The sequence below is a fragment of the Rhodnius prolixus genome, unplaced genomic scaffold (genome assembly GCF_049639745.1).
Source record: "Rhodnius prolixus isolate KJV_2025 unplaced genomic scaffold, Rpr scaffold_39, whole genome shotgun sequence".
NCBI classification, from domain to species: Eukaryota; Metazoa; Arthropoda; class Insecta; order Hemiptera; family Reduviidae; genus Rhodnius; species Rhodnius prolixus.
The window spans coordinates 601,914-625,625 of record NW_027411609.1 but is presented as its reverse complement, the minus strand read 5'-3'; the positions used below and the strand labels follow the sequence as shown (position 1 = coordinate 625,625).

Sequence of the window (23,712 nt, the reverse complement as noted above, 5' to 3'; positions counted from 1 at the left end):
GAAGAGCATAACCAGCATTCAAGAAGGATTGTGCTTTTGGTCACTCTAGACGTTAAGAATGCGTTTAACTCACTGAGGTGGTCAGACGCGCTGCAGGCGCTGGAGGCGAACTTTCAGATCCCACACTATTTGTTGAGAGTAATTAGCGACTACTTCAACAATAGAGTGCTCAGCTATTGCACGGAGGAGGGACCAAGGACACGATCGATTACTGCTGGAGTGGCACAAGGATCAATATTAGGCCCAGATCTTTGGAATGTGACCTATGATAGCCTTTTGCGACTGGAACTACCAAAAGAAGCAATGTTGATTGGCTATGCTGATGACGTAGCGGCGCTTATTGCTGCGCGGGACGTGAAGAAGGCGCAGTTGAAGCTTAATCAAGTGATGCGGAAGGTTAACCAGTGGATGACCGTACACGGATTATCGCTAGCTCTCCCCAAAACAGAGGTTGTCATGTTGACAAAAAAACGAATAAACCGGCATATCCCGTGGAACGTTGACGAAGAAGAAGTTGTTTCGGTGGAAGCCGTGAAATACTTGGGCATCACAATTGATGCGAAGTTGAGCTTCGGGAGACATTTACAGGAGGCGGCGGATAAGGCAGGAGAGAATGTCGCCAGACTTACAAGGCTTATGAGCAATGTAGGAGGTCCCAAAGCCAGTACGCGCAGGGTGCTTATGAGTGTCGCCCACTCAGTCCTGTTGTATGGGGCTGAAATATGGTCAGAGGCACTCAGAAAAGAAGTTTATAGAAAGAGACTGGCACGGGTGCAGAGGCTGGGTGCCCTACGGATAGCCTCGGCATACCGGACTGTTTCGGAGCCAGCGGTCCTGGTCATAGCGGGAGTTATCCCAATTGCACTTCTGGCCGATGAAAGAAGGAGAGTTTACGCTAGAAGGCTCGAAGTGGATAAAGTAGCGGTGGAGGAGCGTGCATACACGGTGTTGGAATGGCAGTCTTCTTGGGAGGAGGAGTCAAGAGGTAGATGGACGGCCAGCCTTATCTCAGATGTTGGTTCATGGATAGGGAGGTCCTTTGGCGAAGTGGATTACTTCGTTACCCAATTCCTTAGTGGTCACGGGTATTTCTGTGAGTTCCTAAGGAAGATAGGGAAGAGGACCAGTGGTGAGTGCGGCTATTGTCCGGGAATGCTAGACGATGCCCACCACACCTTTTTTGTGTGTAAGAGGTGGGGTTGCCTCAGGAGAGACTTGGAGCAATATGTCGGGCATATTACCCCAGCGGGGATAATACCGACTATGCTCACTCGTAGGCGGCAGTGGGCATGTGTGGCACGCTTCATTAGGGAGGTGCTAAGTGCCAAACAAAGGGAGCTGGTTGAGTTTGGAGGGAGGACCCCTTGATTGGGGATAGAATAGGGGCCTAGCCTGATGTAGTGCTGCATAAGCGAATCCAGGCTAGGCCTGGTGCCGGGGTAGGTGTTTTAGCCGGTAGGCTGCCTTGGCGGGAGTCCGGCACGTATGTGCGTTAGAAGCATTTCACCTACCCCCAAAAAAAAAAAAAAAAAAATTAATACCCATTATTAACCCTTCACTAGCTCGACCAAATTTTGATTTTTTAACAGCTGGGACCCACATTAGTGAGTAATCTTTAATTTGTTATATTTCTTTTCCCTTAGTATTATTAGTAGTCATCATATTTCCTCTTCCTTGTCTCCCCTTTTCTCCTTACCCACCCCGTCTCCACTGAGCTTGCCTGGTCCAGAGGTATTTGTAGAGGGTGACGTAACACCTTCACTCTTCTAATTGCCCTGAGTTTGTTGTCCTTGCTGATATCCACTCGAGTTGCCAGCTACGTTTTATACGTTCTTTTGCCGCACAACTTATATCGACTGACAAGTTCTTTTCTATGAGCGGCCTCTTTTGCAGTTATATCTGCGTCAATATTGCATTGCATCCCTGAATGGCCAGGAAATAATGCACACATTAATCTCTCCCCCCCGCAAGGGGTGACTGTTGCATGCAGTTACTTGGGGAGTAGCGCCCCCACGGGTCACCACAGCACAGTACACCATGCACAATCACTAGAACAGTACACTAACACAGACACTACAAACACTTAACACAAATCAGTAAGGCATATACAGTACACAACTCAGGGCTACCGTCCCTGGGAACCCCCCTCCCTTTTGGGGGGCATGTCTGGATGCCCCAAGGAGGCAGCCCCTCCACCAGACTAGGACGCTGTGGGCTAATCCCCCACACGTTCCGAAATTAATTGATTACGAATACATCAACAAAGGAAAACAATCGGACGATTTTAAATGGAAAACGACCTAGGCGAGGATTATGGAACATTGCAACGTGGAATGTGAGAAGCCTTTTTGCGCACGGAGCTAGCTTAAAATTGGAAGAAGAGCTAAAGAAGTATAGGGTGGAGGTGTCGGCCTTGCAGGAGATTAGATGGCGAGATAGGGAAATCACCCAACTAAGGGACTTTACTATTTTCAACAGTGGTAGCGCTGCCAATATCTTAGGTACTGGCTTTGCAGTCAGTAATAAAATGAAAAAGGATGTTATAGGTTTTCAACCGATAAATGACAGGATCTGCACCCTTAGACTAAAAGGAAAATTCGCAAATCTGAGCCTAATAAGTGTGCACGCACCCACGGAAGACACAGAAGCCGAAACTAAGGAGGAGTTTTATGCGGGGCTAGAGCAGGTGTATAATAGGATCCCCAATCATGATGTTAAACTCCTATTGGGAGATTTTAATGCGAAAGTGGGAAAAGAACAAGACTATAGACCAACTATAGGTTTAAATAGTGTGCACGAAGTTAGTAATGATAATGGTTGTAGGCTAATTGATTTTGCTACAGATAAAACACTAAGGGTGGTAAGTACCAGCTTCCCACATAAAAGAATCCATCTACAAACCTGGATATCACCAGATGGGGTTACCCGCAATCAGATAGATCATATCCTTATTGATGCTCGACATGCAACGAATATTCAAGATGTGAGGAGTTATAGAGGAGCCGACATCGACTCGGATCATTTGCTAGTGAGAGCCAAGCTAAAACAAAAAGTGGCAATAAGAACGCAGGGAAAAGGAGTTAAAAGAAGATTATATAATTCCGAAAGACTGAGATTAGAGGCGGAAAGAGAAGCGTTTCGGAACAAATGTGAGGAACTATTGAAAGAAATTGTGCCAACCCCTAGTGAAGGGATTGAAGGTAGATGGAAATGGATTAAGGAAAGTATGCAAAGGGCTGCAGAGGAGACATTGGGAATAAAAAGGAAAGAGACTCGGAATGGATGGTATGATGAGGAAGTGGAAGAGGTGTTAAAACGCAGAAATGAAGCTAGACAGAGAATGTTGGTGAGAAGGACAAGGGCCAGTGCGCAAGAGTATAGAAGGGAAAGAGCGAAAGCAAGATTGCTGTGCCGAAAGAAGAAAAGGGAACTTGAAAGGAGTTTAGTAGAACAAATGCAATTAGATTTCGACCAAAAGAGGGGAAGGAAATTTTACAAGGCTGTGAAGAACATAAAAGATGGATACCAACCAAGGACGGGCTGTATAGAGAGTGCAGAAGGAAGATTGATGGCCGGAAAGGAGGAGGTAATAAATAGGTGGATGGAATACTTCCAAGAAGTTTTGAACAGCCAGGGGGGGCTAGTGTTAGAAGAAGAAGATATAGCACTGGATGATGATGCCGAACCCCCATCGATGGAGGATTTTGATAATGTAGTTGAGACCTTGAAGGCGAACAAAGCACCTGGTGAGGACAGCATTGAGGCAGAGATGGTAAAACTAGGAGGGGATCGGATCAGGAAGGAGATATACGACCTTATACTGGAAGTATGGTTAGAAGAAAGAATGCCTCGGGAGTGGGCTTCAGCTATGATCTTCCCCATTCATAAGAAAGGAAACCGGCTAAAATGCAGCAACTATCGCGGAATTTCTCTGCTGAGCGTGGTTTATAAAATACTTGCAACCTTGATTACAGAGAGAGTATCAATAGTGGCAGAAAGGGTGCTAGGGGAATACCAGTGTGGTTTTAGGAAGGGCAGGTCCACAACGGATCATATATTCACAATGAGAACGGTGCTAGAAAGTTTCTATGAAAATAATCTGGATTTGCATCAACTATATGTGGATTTCAGAATGGCATATGATTCCGTATCTCGTACTGGACTAATTAGAGGTATGAAACTACTAGGGGTCCCATTTAAGATTATCAGGCTTGTGCGCATGACTCTAAATCAAACATCAGCAAAAGTGGTTATCCAGGGAGAAGTGTCGACAGAATTCGGAGTGAACGTGGGTTTAAGACAAGGAGACCCGGTGTCTCCGGTGTTATTTAATCTGGTGCTAGAGATGGCATTAAGAAGAGTTACCAGCAACCCAGGCGGGACCATCTATAACCGGATGACACAGCACTTGGCGTATGCTGATGACGTGGTAATAATCGCGAGATCAGTTTCAGAGCTAAAGAAAGAATTCTTGGAACTGGAGGAGGGTACGGCTATGTGTGGACTGCGGGTCCATGAAGAAAAAACTAAGTATATGGTGACCACAAGAAATGAAAGAAGGCTCTGCGACCTCGAGGTCGGGCAACACCGTTTCGAAGGAGTGGGGGCTTTCAAGTATCTTGGAACTACCCTCACATCCAAGAATGAGGTAGGCCAGGACATTAGGAGCAGACTGACGGCAGGAAACAAGTGCCTGGGTGCTCTGAAAAGAACGCTCCGGAAAAAAGATGTTTCCAGGAAGGCCAAGATCACCATATACAAAACAGTGATTAGACCTGTAGTGATGTACGGGTCGGAGACTTGGACCCTGACAGTGGCAGAGGAAGCCAGATTGGACTGTTGGGAGAGGAAGGTGCTGCGATGCCTATTCGGCCCAGTGAGCGAAGACGGGGTTTTCCGGATTCGGAAAAACACGGAGCTATACCAACTGTTCGGAGAGGACACCTTGGTTTCATGTATAAAATTGAGAAGGCTCCAGTGGTTGGGTCACCTGCACCGGATGGAGAGGGAGAGATGGCCCCGCAAAATATATGAGGGACATCCTGGAGGGAGAAGGCCAAGGGGTCGCCCGAGGCTGCGCTGGCTGCAGGATGTGGAGGCAGACCTCCAAAGACTCCGTATTGGGCAGTGGAGGAGGAAAGTCGGGGATCGTTCCGAGTGGAGAGATTTGTTGATGGAGGCCAAGGCCCTTAATGGGCTGTAGCGCCAATGATTAGATTAGATTAGATTAGATTAATCTCTCCCACTCTCAAGTTAAAAAGTAGTGTGTATATCAAAGGATTATTGGGTGTTTGGTATAAATATGTTGCAACGATTCAAAAGAACTTTTTGAATCGGAGCAAACTGCAATTTTACCCTAGGTTCCCTCCATAATACTTAGTGCATTGTAAATAGCGAATAGTTCTGCAACATATATGCAGCTTGTCTTTTTATACAACAAAACAATATTTTCTGTTTTGTACAACGACTGCAGCCCCACAGCCTGTTTCAATTTTAGATCCGTCAGTATACAAAACCTGGATTAATTGTGATTGGTAAACGAATATTGGTGGAATTAACCAGGGTGCAATTATTTGTGGATGGTGTCTATACAAGTGAGGGATATGGAATGGAAACTCATTTTGTAAAATTTGCATTCTTATTCCAAAAGGTTTGGTTGTTGTTGCTTCAATTTATTGATGGTCATCAGTGCGTCTATAAGGCCCGTATTCTTCCACACTTCAATTGTTTATTTTTTAATGCTGGCATTGGCTTCGTTCTTCTGAGTGTTGCCATTCACTTATTTTTCTTTTTTCAATAGGTGGTAAGAACTACGTCTGACACCCGTATGAAACCTCTGGTGGGAATATAGTAAGTAGCTTCATTGGTCAGAAGTTTGTAAAAAATTTAATGTTAACTAAAAGGCCTCAGAAAAACAAAAAGCATTTTCGGCTTGGTATTATTACTGAATACTTCAGCCTAGAGTTGCTGGTATATTTACATAACTGAAAAATAACAATAGGCGAAATTCAAAAATAAAATCATATTTCTTCTAATTTGCAATTTATGTCTTCAGCTGTTATATTCACCGATGAGAAAAGCTGGACACTTATAAGCAGTAACATGGTAATAGAATAACTGTTTCCAACAGGAATATAGTTAACTTCGGAAAGAGTCAAATACTTTTGCCCCAGCCACTTTATTCTATATTCGGTGAGGACATAGTGATATAAATCCTCCTATTCTTCTCTATTAAAAAGGGCATTTAGCCTCTGTTGTTCTGATCTAATTGCATTGTTATTAAGAGAGATTAATTTCCCACTTAATTTAAAGATTAAAAAAAAGGAAAAAAAAATTAAAGATCACTCTTATGAAGTTCAAGCTATCAACATCACTTATGTAGCGCCAGCCTGTTGGATCCAGCATTAAGTCTTTATATAAATAAACAATGTTAGCTGGACTCATTTGCCCTCTCAACCATTACACTCCAAAATTCTGTTTTGAGATTAGAGAGAACGTTATCTAAATTTATACTATCATAATGTGAAAAAGTAATACCAGACTTGGTACATAAATCAAGGTTAACCTTGTACCAATAAATCTTTTATTTAATTTTTTCCTATGCGTGGATCCTCGGCAATCTCGAATTTGGCACTGCAAACACTTTCTTTAAATACTTCAAATGAAGCTGTAAAGTGTAGAAGTAAATTGGAAGAAAATCAGAATCAAGGTAGGCTATATATCGATGGGTATGAACTGGAAGCGAGAACAGTCTTTTATAAAAAATATACCTAACTTTTCTACTTCCTCGAAATTTTGATGGCCCCACTCCTTACTTGAGTCACAAATAACTGAACGCACTGCTGCACTAAATACTTCTATTTTTTTTTTAAATGGGCATTTCATTTTTTATTATAAAATTTCTCTATATGACTTTGATTGCCAACTTGCCTTATGCAAATTATCCAAAAAGGTGTGGTTTTAGATTTACGAGTGGGGTGAGTCCCAAACCAAGATAATTGTAAATAACTGCCAGTATACACCAGCGGCGGATGGGTTACATTTGGCTATAAATACATATCTGAATAATTTTCTAATAGGGGGAAGGGCAGTAGTACATAAAATAAAGGGAACGACGACTTCAATATAACTTGGTCAGGGAAGGATCGAGGGTGGGGGACGCCTCCGACACTTGAAATACCTCTATCAATGAAAAGTCTAATTGTAGTTTATTTTTTAATTACAGATCAATCAATAGTCCATTCAATAAAGTAAACAATATAAATAAACGATTAATAAGGCATACAAGGAGATTGACAATAGTAGGTTCAGGCAATTGCTACTAAATATATACATATATATGTGCTGAATAATAGTAACAAGGCTTTTAACAATACATGTTTAATAATAAACAAAGGATATTCACAATTATGTCCAAGACAAATGAGACGCAATAAATGACTAATTACTAAGAGGGACAGGGCTATTAACAATATATATATATAAATGAATAATAATATAGACAAACTGTTCACAATAATATGTCCGAGACAAATAATATGCGATATATATCTAAATAAAAATAGGGACAGGGCTATTAACAATATATATATAAATGAATAATAATATAGACAAACTGTTCACAATAATGTGTCCAAGACAAATAAGACGCAGTTCCTGAACAATACTGGATCTGGAGTAGGGGATACAATTCTGGACAATTTAAAACGTGTAAGCAGTGCTCAAGGCAATCATAATGACCATGCAAGGTCTCAAGGCATAAATCGAGGAACAAAACCATGAAATCCCCAGACAGGGGTGTCAGACAATTCTGGTTAATAATGATAAGTATAAAACTTACAAAGGTTAATTTCCTCAAAAGTACAAGGCTTTTTGAATTATATACAACCATCCAATGCCCGCTGACAATGTTCTTAATACAGTTACAAAAGGTTTTGCGTATCTAACCGACGCCACAATATGGCCGAAAGCACAGACAATCACAATTCTTACGTTTTGCCAGAGAAGCTAACACGCCTTTTTTCCTTATTCACAGTCAAGGGGGAACTGGCTAGTAGTGATGGGCTATTAGAGCGGACTCGTTCCACTGGAACGAGTCCGATGGTGGAAGGAGTTGATTCAAATCCCTATTTTAAAAAAAAGTGATTCCGCCCCGCCCCAAAAAATTGAGGCAAATTAAAATGAAAATAATTAATACTGTAGTCGTTTACACTAAAATAAACCTGACTTAAGACTACTATGTAGAAGTTCACTGACACATTCCAACTTGTAAGAGGAATCCACACCAAAATACAAAACCTGGCGAGCTTAAATACTGATGCTTGAAGAATAAAATAAGTTCGAAGGTTTTTTTAGAATATCAATTCTAAAATAATATTCATTTTATTATTTTGTTAATTTCTAAACAAAAGTAGGGGTCGATCTAAGACAGGGAGTCGAAGGAAAAATAATTTCGTACCCAATATAGCGAACCTTGCAAAGAAACACCAGGCACACCCATCTCATTAATTAAAAAGCAATGCTGTAGTTACTTTACTTATTATTTAATATTTTATTTTACATATAGAAAATACTGTGTGCTTAATCTTTAACTTAGCGGCTGGACGCTCTTTCTTTTATCTTCATTGGCGAAAGTTAAATCGTGTACATGTTAATACGACGATCAAAGTAATACTGAGCTAAAAAATAGTATTACCTAACTGGATTACTTACTGCTGTATCCCTCCCACTCTATCACCTACTTCACAAACATTCGTCGATTGGAAATGGGTTGCAGTTTAATATTCGTTTCATTTGAAAACAAAAAACATTATAACGCTTTCTCAAGATGTTTTTAATTTTTAAAAATTTGTTTTTGCCCATTACTCTTATAATATACGAAGAATTTCGAATAAAATATAATATACAAACACAGAATGATCTAGAGTGCAGGTGGAGTCAGTCGTCGTTGTCATGGTGATGGAACCGTTTAACGACTCCGGCCCAACACCAGCAATTTCATTGGTTAAATCCACTGGAATTGGTGGAGTCAAATCCGGAGTGATTTAAATCCTTTTGAAACCGGACTCGTTCCATTTTTTCGTTCACTGAATCTAGCCAATAGAAAATGCTGGAGCTGGAACCGGAGTCGTTAAACGGTTCCATCACCATGACAACGACGACTGACTCCACCTGCATTCTAGATCATTTGTGTTTGTACATTATATTTTATTTGAAATTCTTCGTATTTTACAAGAGTAATGAACAAAAACAAATTTTTAAAACTTAAAAACATCTTGAGAAAGCGTTATAATGTTTTTTGTTTTCAAATGAAACAAATATTTAACTGAAACCTACTTCCAATCGACGAATGTTTGTGAAATAGGTGATAGAGTGGGAGGGATACAGCAGTAAGTAAACCAGTTAGGTAATACTATTTTTTAGCTCAGTATTACTTTGATCGTCGTCATGAAATGTACACGATTTAACTTTCGCCAATGAAGATAAGAGAAAGAGCGTCCAGCCGCTAAGTTAAAGATTTGGCACACAGCTTTTTCTTTTTGTAAAATAATAAGCTATTTTAAAAGCTTGATATTAATTCATAGTAAATAAATATTTCTTTCTTTATGAGTAATTATCATTTTGTTTGAAGGGTTATAATTTTTTTTTATGGGAATAATTTCCTACCCATTTGCGTTTTTCTTCTTGAATCAAGTTAACTCCGGTGGTCAAGCTAGATAACGACAAAACTGCAGTTGCTTTAATTTTTATATTTGAATAGCCTATTTTTGTTAATATTTGGTTACGTTGTTAATTTTATATTTATCAGATCAATTGGAAATTAGGGAACTACTTAATGTGTGTTAAAGAAATATAGTTTTGTTATTAACTGGAAAAGCTAACTTTTAATGATTTATTTAATTACAATGCGTGACATTTGTACTAATGCATAGGGTAAGTACAGACTGGAATCAGTGAACATTGTTGTTGGAATCGATTCCAACCCTGGAACCGATTCAAATCCAACGACTCCAAACGCGGACTCGTTCTGCCCATCACTACTGGCCAGCTCTACAGCACCGGCCACCAACCCCACTCTCTCCAGAACACCAATGCTACCAACTGAGGACCGGTACCGACACAAAAAACCGACCCAGGGGGCCTCAACCTTGCGGGGACCAAACAATATCAATTGCAGCAAATGATAGTATTTTTCTTTTACCTACTATTTTACAAATAACTATTTTAATAATATCAAAAGTTTTATTTTGTTTGTGCCGCCACACCAAGCGAGATATTAGTATGAGAAAAATTGATGAACTTTTTATTTTTTGAGTTGTTCGAAATTTCTTTTTGCCAATCTCTTTTGCCTAATTTGTGCCGGTGATTCACCAAATTTCATCGTTTGTGCCGCATTATTAGGCGAGAATTCGCATGTCAAGTTAGTATGGCCCCTTTTTATTTTTGAGTTTTTTGAAAATTTCTTTTTACCATACATTTTTCTTTTTTTGCTGCCATACTAAGCGACATATTCGCGAGTCAAGTTGGTCTTGCCACTTTTTTTTTTGAATTTTTTTTTACTATTTGTATGTGCCGGCGATTTACCAAATTTTCGCTTTGTTGCTGAAAAGTGAAAGTAAAATTGTACTTTGAAAAATAATTTCTTTTACCATCAATTGCTACTTTTCTAATGCAAGATGAAAGTAACTGCATTCCTAACATGATTTGGGTTTTATATTCAATGATTATTTCTTCTATTTTTTTCAGTATAGATTCTTGGTTTCCGTGAGAAAAAGTTTTTCCGTACGGAATTCCGATAATATATCTCCTTCTCAAAAACTTACCGTTTATAAAGTTAGGCATATGGGTTGTTTAATCGCCAAAAGGTGAATCAGCAAGTATTAACATTTAATTGATATCGTTTAATTAATTTCCATTAATTTGTTTATTTTTATTTTTTCGATAGTACGCACCCTTATCCTGGCTACATCATTCTTAATAATCTTTTTATTAAAATTATGACACAATTTATGTTACACCGTCACATATATGTTGGCACTTTATTTTAAGTCTATTCCAAATTTTTTCTGATTGATTTTTGTTATGCCCTTTATTCTGAGTAATTACATACACATACAATGAAAATAGTAGAATACTTACTTAGTTGGTTACAGTTGAAATTTGAATTAAGGAGTTAAAAAAAAAAATTGAATAATGTGTTGCTCTTACAGAAGTATTCGAGAGCACAAATTACACAAAATTATCAAATAAATTAGTAAGCAATAATTATTCATTCTTAAATTAAAATTGAATGCGGTCCCCTTAATTACTTGCACTAAAATAATTTACTAAAAATATGCATATCTTTATCTATTTTATAATACATGTATAAAACATTGTGGGAAGAACAATTACAGTCATGTTGAAGAAAACTGTATTATTTAACTGTAATTGTAATTATTACATATTTTTATTTATTGACTACTACTTAAAGTAAAGTAAAAATCAACCTTGGAGAATGAACTTCAACCGATAATTTATATTTACAAAATAAAATAAATAATACAAAAAAAAGTATTTTTTTTTCTCCTAAATATTGACGAATGGGAGAAAATTATTATTAAGGAACATCATTTTATGCATATTCTTCCTAATGTTTTACAAACCAAAAACAATAACAATATCATTTTTTTTTTAAGAATTTGAGGAAAGAAATAGTATCAGATTGTGCGATGAGGTCTTTAAAATAAAAGTGCCACATGTGTTCACATAGGGATTACCAGTTTCTTTAATAATTATGACCTTTATTGTATAACAACATCTCACCAATGTTACCCATCTCCTCCATTGGCCTAATTCTCAAAATTATATTTAAGTTGGAAGGGAGAAATCAACTATTTATTACAAAATAATAATAGTTAATTTTTTCTTCCAATAATTTTTACGCACATACGTGCCGGACTCCCGCCAAGGCATCCTACCGGCTAAAACACCTTCTCCGGCACCAGGCCTAGCCTGGATTCGCTTATGCAGCACTACATCAGGCTAGGCACCTATTCGATCCCCAACCCATGGGGTCCTCCCGCAAAACTCGATCAGCACCTCCCTTTGTTTGGCAATCAGCACCTCCCTAATGAAGCGTGCCACACATGCCCAACTCCGCCTACTAGTGAGCATGGTCGGTATTATCCCCGCGGTAATGTGCCCGACATTTTTCTCCAAATCTCTCCTGAGACAATTCCACCTCTCACACACAAAAAACGTGTGGTGGGCATCGTCTAGCACTCCCGGACAATAGCCGCAGTCACCACTGGTTCTCTTCCCCATCTTCCTTAAAAAATCACAGAAATACCCGTGCCCACTAAGGAACGAAGTAATCTACTTCGCCAAAGGATCTCCCTATCCATGCACCAACATCTGTGATAAGGCTGGCCGTCCATCTACCTCTTGATTCCTCTTCCCAAGAAGATTGCCACTCCAACACCGTGTATGCACCCTCCTCTCTGGAGACCGCTACTTTATCAACTCATGCCTTCTTGCGTACACTCTCCTTCTTTCATCGGCAAGGAGTGCAATTGGGATGACTCCCGCTATAACCAGGACCGCTGGCTCCGTAACATTCCAGTATGCCGAGGCTATCCGTAGGGCACCCAGCCTTTGCACCCGTGCCAGTCTCTTTCTATAAGCTTCCTTTCTGAGTGCCTCTGACTATATTTCAGCCCCATACAACAGGATTGAGTGAGCGACACTCATAAGAACCCTGCGCGTACTGGCTCTGGGACCTCCTACATTGCTCATAAGCCTTGAAAGTCTGGCGATATTCTCTCCTGCCTTATCCGCCGCCTCCTGCAAATGTCTCCCGAAGCTCAACTTCGCATCAATTGTGATGCCCAAGTATTTCATGTCTTCCACCGAAACAACTTCTTCTTTGCCAACGTTCCACCGGTTTATTCGTTTTTTTTTGTCAACATGGCAACCTCTGTTTTGGGGAGAGCCAGCGTTAATCCGTGTGCGGTCATCCATCGGTTGGCCTTCCGCATTACTTGATTAAACTTCAACTGCGCCTTATTTACGTTCCGCGCAGCAATAAGCGCCGCTACGTCATCAGCATAGCCAATCAACATTGCTTCTTCTGGTAGTTCCAGTCGCAAAAGGCTATCGTAGGGCACATTCCAAAGATCTGGGCCTAATATTGATCCTTGTGCCACTCCAGCTGTAATCGATCGTGTCCTTGGTCCCTCCTCCGTGCAATAGCTGAGCACTCTATTGTTGAAGTAGTCGCTAATTACTCTCAACAAATAGTGCTTCCAATAATAATAATAATAATAAGTTTTTATTTAATTTCAATTATATACATAAATTAGATTGCATAAAGCAAAAAAATAATAACACTCAAGTGCATGGAGCATACTCCGTCCGCAAAGTTGATTTTGTTTTATGTACATTAATAAATACAACATAAATACAGCACATTTTGGAAAAAAATAAAAATAAAATAATCCACTAGTGAGTAAAATAAATGAATACTTTTACAAAACAAGGAAATAAACTAAATAAAACATTTTAGTCGCAATTAAATTGATTAATTATATTAATCTTCTATAATGTAAGGCCTCTTTTAAGTAATTGCATAAATTATTCCAATTCCAACCGTTTAATATTGCATACAAATCGTTTTCCGTAAGATTTTTTTTATTAAAATAAAAAATCCTCTTCTTGATTAAGACTGTATAGTGTACATAAATGGCTGGTATCAGGTTTAAAAGGTCGATAGTTTAAACACAATGTCTCTGTTCTGACTTTAAATATTAATTCTATGTCGCCGAATTGCCTGTTTCAAAAATAATCTGAATTTGTTAATTTCGGATAGACTTTATGGTGGATACCATTTCTTGCTTTTGACTGTGCAGTTATCATCTCCTCTATCCCTAATTTACTTATTATTGCATTTAATTTTCCTTCCCAAGCAATCACAGAATTATTATTAAGTTTTATAATAGGTATGCCAAAACGAGTACATAAATTTTTCAGTATTTCATACCATAAAGTATTTCTCGTAATAACTATCTCAGCTATCATTTTAGGCAACCTTCCCTCTGGTAATTTCATTATCTTTATTATATATTTAAAATGTAATTGCAAAGTGTAAGCATACATACTACAAAGATTTAATTCCGAATTTAATACATAATTAGCAGTATTAGGAGGGAGGTGAAATAACGTTTTGACAAAAAATCTCTGAAGCCTTCTACATGTTCATATTTTTTATAACCCCACACCTGTGCCGCATAACATAATACACACCGCGAAGTTGCATAAAATAATTTGTATTTAAAATCTAGTGAAACTTTGGGATTAGACAGCAACTTAGACGAAGTACTGTTCAGGCCAAATTTAGCTACACCTAATTTTTCTTTTAAATGTTGAACGAAGGAAAGTGAAGGCGTTAACTGAACTCCTAAGTATTTATATTTTTTAACAATTTGTATTTCTTAACCTTCAAAAAAACCACTGTTCATTCTTTGCTAATCTTCCGCTTTTCTTTCTGCAAATTAAAATTTATGATTTTTCCAAATTCACATGTACCCCAATCTTGGCAGTACCTACTTAGTGAATTAATCATTTGCTGTAAAATCTCCGGCTTGTCGGCAATCAGTATAATATCGGATGATACATACAGTAGTATACGAATGTTGAGATCTCCTAAAAGCACTCCACCCCCCCCACCGCCCCATAAAGACAGTCAAATCATTTGGGGGCAGGAGACAACCTTGTTTAACACCTAAAAGGGTAGAGAAAAAATCCGAGACACCTTGTTCACCCCACACCGCTGCACGAGTGCCATCATATAAATTGCTTATTATTCCAATAAATTTATAAGATAAACCTATCATCGCTAATTTATAAAATAACTAGCTGTACCCGTTCACTCGTTGCTGTGTTTGAACAAAAAGGCAGTTTTGATACCTCAAACATAATTTCTTAATGATCAAATGTGTACAATACATCAAAATGAAAATTAACAATAAAATTATCCCTACCTATATGTCATTTGAATGTAGCATGTGCACAAAACATAAATATACATAGTTGATGGTAGAATAAAGTGATGCTTCTTCACTTGTGATATTAAACAATGTTGCAAACAAATTTCAAGTAAACAATAATTTTGTAATTATTAAGAATCATCATGAGAGGAATGATATTTGATGATTGATGGTGAACTTTATCCTAGTAGTGCTTGTAAATATACATTTTTTGTTTTCCTATCTGGTGCAAGAACAGATAAATTTGATGGTTTTTACCAACTCGTGAACACCCAACGTACAGCTGTCCATGCGAGAAGCATGGATTTATCAAATTTAATCCACATACTTGCAATGATTATCCCTGTGCTTCGTTAAAGGTCATTGCAAAGGCTAGTCGTACAGGAAACTGTAGACGTTTGAATTCAAATGGAATATCCGTTGGTATCATCGGAATGCGTGGTAGTAGCACATGTTCCCCTTGGTGTTTTCCTTTTAAAATGGTTGCCTCAATTATGTTATTCATTAATATTTTTACTGATAGCCTAGTCCCATTGCATAGTCGCGGTGGATTTATATTTCGTAGAAGGATGATTGGGGGAACCAATTTTCAAAGATAAAATATGCGGTGGCATTCCTGGTAGATCCAATGAATTTAAAAATTCTATTGGATAATTAACTGATCCTTCGCGATTGACAACAGTATCTATGGATTTATATGTTGTTTCTTAATCAGGTATTTCATTTTGAATTTTGCAGTTTATTAAATCCACATCAATGTTTTTGGCTGCCAATTTAGCACGTTCACTAACCCATTGATTATTTTTATAATTCTGCGATAAATTTGGAAAAACTTTGGCAATCAATTCATCAGTGGATTTTACATTGTGACAAAAGTTTTCTGGTATTGTAATACAGTGTGGGGATTCGTCATTTCCATTTTACCATTCCCACTATCTAACAATTGTTTTGCAAATCGTTCAGAAGATTCATCTTGTTGTAATTGAACACGCATATTGGTCTTTAAAGATATTTTCTCCACATACCGCCATAGCACTGATGATTTGAGACATGCATTCAATTCATCTGCAGGTGTTGAACGTGGTAAAACTGGTAGAGTTTGTCGAAAATCACCAGCTAGCAAAATGAGTGCACCACCAAAGAGCTGCACATTTCCTCTCAAATCTTGTAATGTCCGATCGAGTGCTTCCAATGATTTCTTGTGTGCCATGGTGCATTCATCCCATATTATAAGCTGACATGATCTTAGTAATTTTCCCAACCCAGAATATTTGCTAATATTACATGTTGGAGTTTCAATTACCTGCATATTTAATGGCAATTTCAATGCTGAATGTGCTGTTCGACCACCGTCCAAAAGAGTTGCTGCAATACCAGATGATGCAATTGCAAGTGCAATATTATTTTATGATCTTATAGTTGCCAGAATAAGTGAAATAAGAAAAGTTTTGCCAGTGCCTCCAGGTGCATCTAAGAAATATATACCACAACTCTTGTTAGATATTACAGTTATAATTGTGTCATATGCTGTTCGTTGTTCTGAGACCAATTTCGGCAGATTAATTCGAACAAATGTTTGTAATTCATGAACATCGAAGTGCGTTTCTCGTTGTATGTCACGATCGAAAATGTCATTACCAGATCTATTTGGAGCAATCATTTCCAATTCTGTCAGTGATTTGTTCGCTATTGTCAAACATACATCCTCAATTAAAATCAATGCTTCATTGTATATATTTGATGTTAATTGAATGTTGGGATTAGCATTTACTCTACGCATGCGATGTAAAATGTCTTCACTCATATAGTCTTTACACTTTTACCAATGATCCTTTGGATTAACCGGAAAACATGTAGTTAGTATGATGGAAAATAGGGTAAGTATCTGCTGCGGTTGAGCTGTATTAGAAGCATCAGCGAGTGAAATATCCTAATGAGCATCGTTTTCTAAGATATGTAATTTCTGGCAAGCCTCACGAAATGTAGCACACACATGGCCATTGACTGTTTTTAATTCTTGGAAAGATGTTGGTCCACGAACATTGATTAATAATAATCTTAGGTAAAAGCATTCTGCGTTATTTGGATGTACAGTGTACAGACGACCCAATGCATCGGTGGAATATAAATTTAGGTGTCCTTGTACTGCTCTACCTTGTTTACGACGCTGAAATTTTCTTGTTGATGTATTCCACGTAAAATAAGTTGGTACTTCAGAGTACAGTAGTGTCCTTGCAAAGGTATCATTTCTACATAATGTGAAAAATTCAGTTAATATTGTTGGCGGTGGTGACATTGCTCGCGCACGTACATTTTCTGATGTAAAATACACACGCTGTCCATTTTCAAGATGTACTGCTAAATGAACAACCGTTGGATATCGCTCATGAATGGAAAACGATAAAATAGCCTCATTACTACTTATGTAGCGTCCCAGTTGGTATTGGGTGACTTCATCGTTAGATGCAGTTGTATTGTCCACTCCAAACACCGCCATATCGCTTACTATGTTCACATATTCGCAAATATATTTTATAGCTTTCACGGAATTGCAGTACTCAACATTTATGTGTGCGTTATACGTTTTTAGTAGTAATGGAGAATATGGTACTACCCAACGATTATCAACATCAATAGTATTGTTGAGTACTTTTAGTTTAATGGATTTTCCACCATCTTCGGTAGATCGTCGTCGATAGAGTGAATATCCATCATTGCCTGTAATAGTTTCAGCAAGTAAGTCTCTAGGATACCGCTTTGTGCACTTTCCATCTGACATGCATGGTGAATTATTACTTAGTGAGCCACTTGGACCATGAATAATATTTTTTGAGACAATATCGTGCAAGTCTTTATCAATTTCAATGTCTGGTATTTCTGCAGAGAGGATTTCATCAATTCGGTTTGGTGTTATCTTTTCCATCGTCCATATTAAAATATGCGCATGTGGTAAACCTCTTTTTTGCCATTCAATGAAATACATCCAACAGCGCGTCTCTCCAAATACATGGTGTTTGACAATATAACCTATTAAAGATTTTAATTTTTGTTTAAATACACATGCAGAAATATCATGACGATCTGATGGTGATTGTCCAGTTAATAAAAGTTCCTTTATTTCATCCCATGCGGGGTTGCATGTATATGTGATGAAAAAATCTGGACGACCATATGCACGAACATACGTCATTGCATCTTGTGCATATTCATGCATGTGTCTTGGGCTACCTGTAAATGTGGATGGTAAAATGACCATCTTTTCCAATTCACTGAGATTGCCATCATTTACAACTGCATCACGTAAATGGATGTACTCTTCAGAACGCAATTTGACTTGATTTAGTCGCATGTAGAGGAGTCTTACACTTTCTATTTTTGCATACATGTCAACAATGTATCGATGAAATAATTGTCTACATTTCAACATATGATTATCAGCATTCAATTTGGATTGTTTGTCTGTAACGGCCGTTCTATTAGTGATCGGGTAGCTAACTTCACGTTTATTAAAACACAAGGATGCAGTGTTATAGCTCTAGTTTGGTGTAATATAGGTATTGCTTATTTGATAAATGATTTTAAAGTTATTAATAGCGCTAGTTGTTCGGATCACAATCTTTGCATATTAAGTTTATCTCAGGCTTGTCCAAAACGCTTATCTCAAAATAATAAGAAAGCTACGTTCTCAAAGCAAGTTGTTATAAGAAATAATACCAATTTACATCGGTTTAGAAAGCTAACTAATGAATTTAATGAGATTAACTTTGAGTTTGATAATGTATTCGATATGGCTCAGTATTTTGTCACTAATGTGCACTACTTAATGGTAAATTTTGGAATGTTAGTAAACAAAACAATTAAGTACATGAAAGATTACAAAGGTATAGAAAATAAACCTTGGTTTACTGCAGATTGTTTGCAAGCAAAACAAAAAGTTAAAAGTATGCTAAAGAATTGTAAACAGAACTCTTTTAATCAGGAAACATTAAATGAATACTCTATTTCAAAAAGAGAATACCGCACCGCGATAAAAATAAATAAGAGAAAATATATTGAGCAAATAACTCTCGCCTTAAGAACTGTACGAAATCCATCTGAATTTTGTCTAGCAGTTAACAAATTTAAGTGTAAAACCATTAAAAAGTCAAATGAAATTTCTCCTCGAGACTGGGAAACTTTTTATTCTAAAGTTCTTCCGAGAAAGGCAAACATTGATGAAAAAAATTTTTTTGGTCCCTTCGATGTTTGGTTTGACTCGGAAATAACGCTAGAGGAAGTGAAAAAAAGCAACAATAAAAGTAAAGCAAACAAAGCAGTCGGTCTAGACTTAATACCAAATGAGTGTTTTAAATCTTTAGAAACTAACTGGCTCAATTTTCTTGTATCACTATTTAATAAAATCTTAAATTCAGAAACCATCCCAAAATCTTGGTCATCTATTAGAATGAGGTTAATACATAAGAAGGGAGACCCTCAGGACCCGTTCAATTACTGGGGGATCGCAATATTTAATTGTCTCACAAAAATATTTACAAATATTATTAATGAAAGGCTTGGAAACTGGGTGGAATGTAATTACGTCATACCTGAGGAGCAGCTAGGTTTTCGGAAAGGTAAAGGGTGCCGTGATAATGTATTTATATTGTCGGGAATTGTAAACGCATATTTGAGGTTGAAAAAAAGAAAGGTTTACGCCACTTTTATTGGCCTAAAAAGAGCTTTCGATACCGTAAATCACGACAAGTTATGCGTAAATTATACAATCTGGGGATAAGCCGTAAATTACTGCAGATAATGAAAGTATTATATGATAATGCCGTGATGCTTATATCCGATGAATCCTATCATTCTGCTGAAATCCCGGTCTCGGAAGGAATTTTACAGGGAGAAGTTTTGAGCCCAATTTTGTTTTCTCTTTTTACTCACAATATTGTCCAAGTGTTTAATAATTCCGTGGGAATTCCTTTGTACAAAAACAGAGATCTACAAATATTACTATAAGCAGACGATATAGGTTTGTTCTCTCCTACTTGGATTGAGGCTCAAAGAAAGTTAAATCTATTAAAAGAGTACTGTGATGAAAACTTGTTGAAAGTAAATATTAAAAAAACAATAACAATGGTGTTTACTAAATCTGGAACATTTGCAAAAAAGAAACTTCTAAAGTATGGAACTGAGCCCATAGATTATCAGAATAAATTTATTTATTTAGGAGTCCCAATTGCTTCATCTGCTAAATTTATAAAGGCCACTGAGTACTTTCTGGGGAAAAATATGGCTGCCACTCAATCTGCCCTAGCTCTTTTAAAATCGATAGATCGCTTGTAGAAGCGATAACTGGGAAACCAAATGTAAACTTTATGAAGCAATTTCTGAAAGTGTTCTCTTGTACTTGTCAGAGGTTTGGGCATGCAGATATTCGGATAAAATTGAGAAGGGTCAATTAAGATTTTTTAAATTGCTGCTACATTTGCCTAGAAGTACTCCCAACCATTATGTTAGAATGGAATGTGGAAGAGTGCACATACAATTTAAAGTTTTCAGCAGAATGTTAAGTTGGTGGCTTGCTATTTTGAAAATGCCTGATTATAACCTCTCTAAAATGTGTTTTCTGAAGCAATTAGATTTGATAGACAATACAGGCATGCCATTTAATTGGGCAAGAGAGCTAAAACATTATCTTTCTTGTATCGGTTTTGACAACGTATGGCAATCACAGAACTTGAAACTAGTTGAAGAAAAATATAAGTCTATTTTAACGAGTTTTAGAAATAATCTAGTAAGTCGTGATGTTGAAGCCATTGTAAATAGTAGATATAATCTCAATTATCGCAATCTAAGTACCTATGATCTAGACGAGCCGCATCTTAAGGTAAACATGCATATAAGCAAGCCTTAGGTTGATAGTGCAGTTGCGACTTTATAACAAAAAAATGTGTCGCATACATAACCAGTGCTATCAATTTGATGCAGATTTAACTTGTCCTCTCTGCCAATTACAAGCACCAAATGACTTATTTCACTTTTTATTGAATTGCCCGGCCTCATCATCACACAGAGCTAAATATTTAGAAAAACATTTTTCTGCAACCCCAGACTACGATAAATTTATTTCATTAAGTTTTTCTATTAATACGTCGGAAGAGAAAATAAAAGATATATACTTGTTTTGTACCGAAAGTTTTAAATTAAGAAATTCTTTATTATCTTAATGTTATTGGTTTATTATTGTAACTTCAAGAAATCTCCTGTCTCTCTCTTTCTCTTTATTTGTAATTCTGCTTTTTTGCTTGTTTTTCTGTTTTTTGCTTACTTGTTTTAATTCATGTACATAAGTAACATACTACTATTTTGTTAGGTAAAGAAAGTGTTCTAATTTCAATTTATTTTTATTTTTACTTTAATTAATTTTGTATAATTATAACAAAAGTATTATTTTATGTAATTTTCCATATGTAGCCAATTCACTCTGAATGCCTAACGGCATAAACAGAATAAATAAATAAATAAATAAATAAATATATGATTATCAGCATTCTCACGAATCATCGTTCGATATGCATAATAATTCATAGCACTGACCTTTTTGTTAATGTCTTCATTAGTTGTAGGATTTCTCATATTAATATTAAAATGATATCCATCCTCTCCTTGTCAAAATAGAATGGGATATTGTAATGCATCATATGAACGATGCGCTTCTGATACTTGCTGGGCGTCACCATTTCTACGATGAAGAATTACGAGTATATCGCAAGAATTAAATATTTCACCAACTATAACAATTGCCACTTCATCGATCGTTGGTGCGTTGAATTGTCTTTGATGTTGACCAATAGGTGTTCTATCTGTCTTTATTATTACTTTGTAATCGTCAGATGGCATTTGTTCAATGGCGGTTTTAAATAATTTAATTAATTCAATATGTTGTTCAAACAAATTTTGTAAATCAGCGACAATCTCTCGTTTAGTACTCCTATTCAGTTGACACCGTCTGTTGATTTGTTCGTCAGTATTTCCCATAAAATATATTTGAAGATATTGTGATCAGCATTTGGCAAGGGTGGTAGTGATCCAGTATGGTGATAAATTTGCCCTTGTACTTTAAATCTTGGCATATAATTTGTGCTAACGATATTCGTTGCTTCGAACGATGTCATTTGGAAGCATGAATTGTACTTGCGTATATTTTTCAAAAAATGTTTAGATTGACTTGTTTCACCTGATACTAAAGTTAAGTTCAGGTGGTGAACGCAAGTCTGGTAAATTTACTTTTCCACCTGCACAGCACAAACCTGGTGTTTCATATTTATATTTTTGAGCACCACAATACGTACACTTTTTATCCATTTTTCCAATAATTACACTTGGATGAAGACTGTAATTGTTAAGGGGATTGTAATTGAAACCACATAAATTCAAATCAGTATGTATCGTTCGTCTTGTCTGTGTCCTGCGAATTCGATTCCTTTGCTGCCTTGCTTGCCTCTGTTCACTCGTTTCTAATGATGGAGCAAGAGCAGTGTGAACTCGATCTCTTTCTTGCCTTGCTTACCTCTGTTCACTAGTTTCTAATGATCGAGCAAGAGCAGTGTGAACTCGAGCTCTTTCTTGCCTAGCTTGTCTCTGCTCACTTGTTTCTGAAGCTCGTTATTCTCTTCTCCTATATGCTTGATTTGTAGATCGACCAATGGTGACTTCGCTTTGGTGGCATAATTGTGGGGTTAAATAAAACGTATTTCCAATTATTTTCCTCGGCTGGAAATCAATAATATTTTTATTTATTCACGTATTAATAATTTATTCTCGTATTAACTGTTCATGTGTTTACTGTATTCATGGTTACACTTTTGGGATAGGTTTGAGGAGAGCTTTAGCTGTGGAATTGAAAGAATGGCTGATGACAGGGCCGCTGTTTTGGGCGGAACTATTGTTGAGGCTGCAAGTGTTTCGATGCCAAGTGGGCGTAGGCGTCTGGGAGGGGTTCCCTGGTGGTCTTCTGAGATAGCTGCCCTTCGTCGGGAGGTTGTTCGGGCGAGGAAAAGGTTTCAGAGATCGCGGCGTCGGCCGGGTCGGTGTGAGGCCTCTGGATTGGTCTGGGAGACCTATAGACAGATAAGGAATAAGTATACCGCTGCGGTCAATGGTGCTAAGGTTGAATGTTGGAAAGATTTTGTTAGAAAGGAAGGTAACGCATCTCCATGGGTTTTGGTGTATAAGGTTAAATTTAGAAATGTTTCCCGGGGTTCAGTTTTGACTTCGGTTATGTTAGCGGGGGGGGGGATCATTCCTTGGATTGGCCCACTACTGTCCGTTCTATTTTGGACGCAGTCTTTCCGGCGGATGTGCCGGAGGATGATACTCCAGCACAGGAGGTGATTCGAAGGCTAAATCGGTTGTATCAAGACTCTTCCGACGTTGATTGTTTTGAGGAGGAGGATGTCGAGAGAGCGATTAATCGATCAAATGGTAGGTCGGCCCCGGGTCCTGATAGAATTACTTTAGAAATGATCAAGAGGGCGTGGTCGGTTTGTCCAGCGGCGTTCTTGAATGTATTTAATTGTTATCTGAACGAGAGAGTGTTCCCGCGGTGCTGGAAATCGGGTGAGCTGAGACTGATCCTGAAGGGTGGAGATAGACCGTTGGATAGTCCCAGCTCTTACCGTCCTATTTCGGGGCCAATCCT

The 23,712-nt window shown here is 37.7% G+C and overlaps 3 protein-coding genes across 3 annotated transcripts in view; 1 reads left to right on the top strand and 2 right to left on the bottom strand.

Moving 5' to 3' along the window:
• The window catches only part of LOC141455265 (adenylate kinase 9-like), a 569,192-nt gene that overhangs the window by 231,901 nt on the left and 313,579 nt on the right, over window positions 1-23,712 (bottom strand). The window lies entirely within an intron of this gene.
• On the top strand, window positions 2,528-6,094 carry LOC141455264 (uncharacterized). Its single transcript, XM_074130176.1, has 2 exons — window positions 2,528-4,876; window positions 6,056-6,094. The coding sequence occupies exons 1-2, from the start codon at window positions 2,528-2,530 to the stop codon at window positions 6,092-6,094; spliced, it is 2,388 nt and encodes a 795-aa protein (XP_073986277.1).
• LOC141455263 (uncharacterized) lies at window positions 12,927-18,411 on the bottom strand. Its single transcript, XM_074130175.1, has 4 exons — window positions 17,700-18,411; window positions 16,512-16,712; window positions 15,890-16,391; window positions 12,927-13,242 (listed from the first exon to the last, which is right to left on the bottom strand). The coding sequence occupies exons 1-4, from the start codon at window positions 18,409-18,411 to the stop codon at window positions 12,927-12,929; spliced, it is 1,731 nt and encodes a 576-aa protein (XP_073986276.1).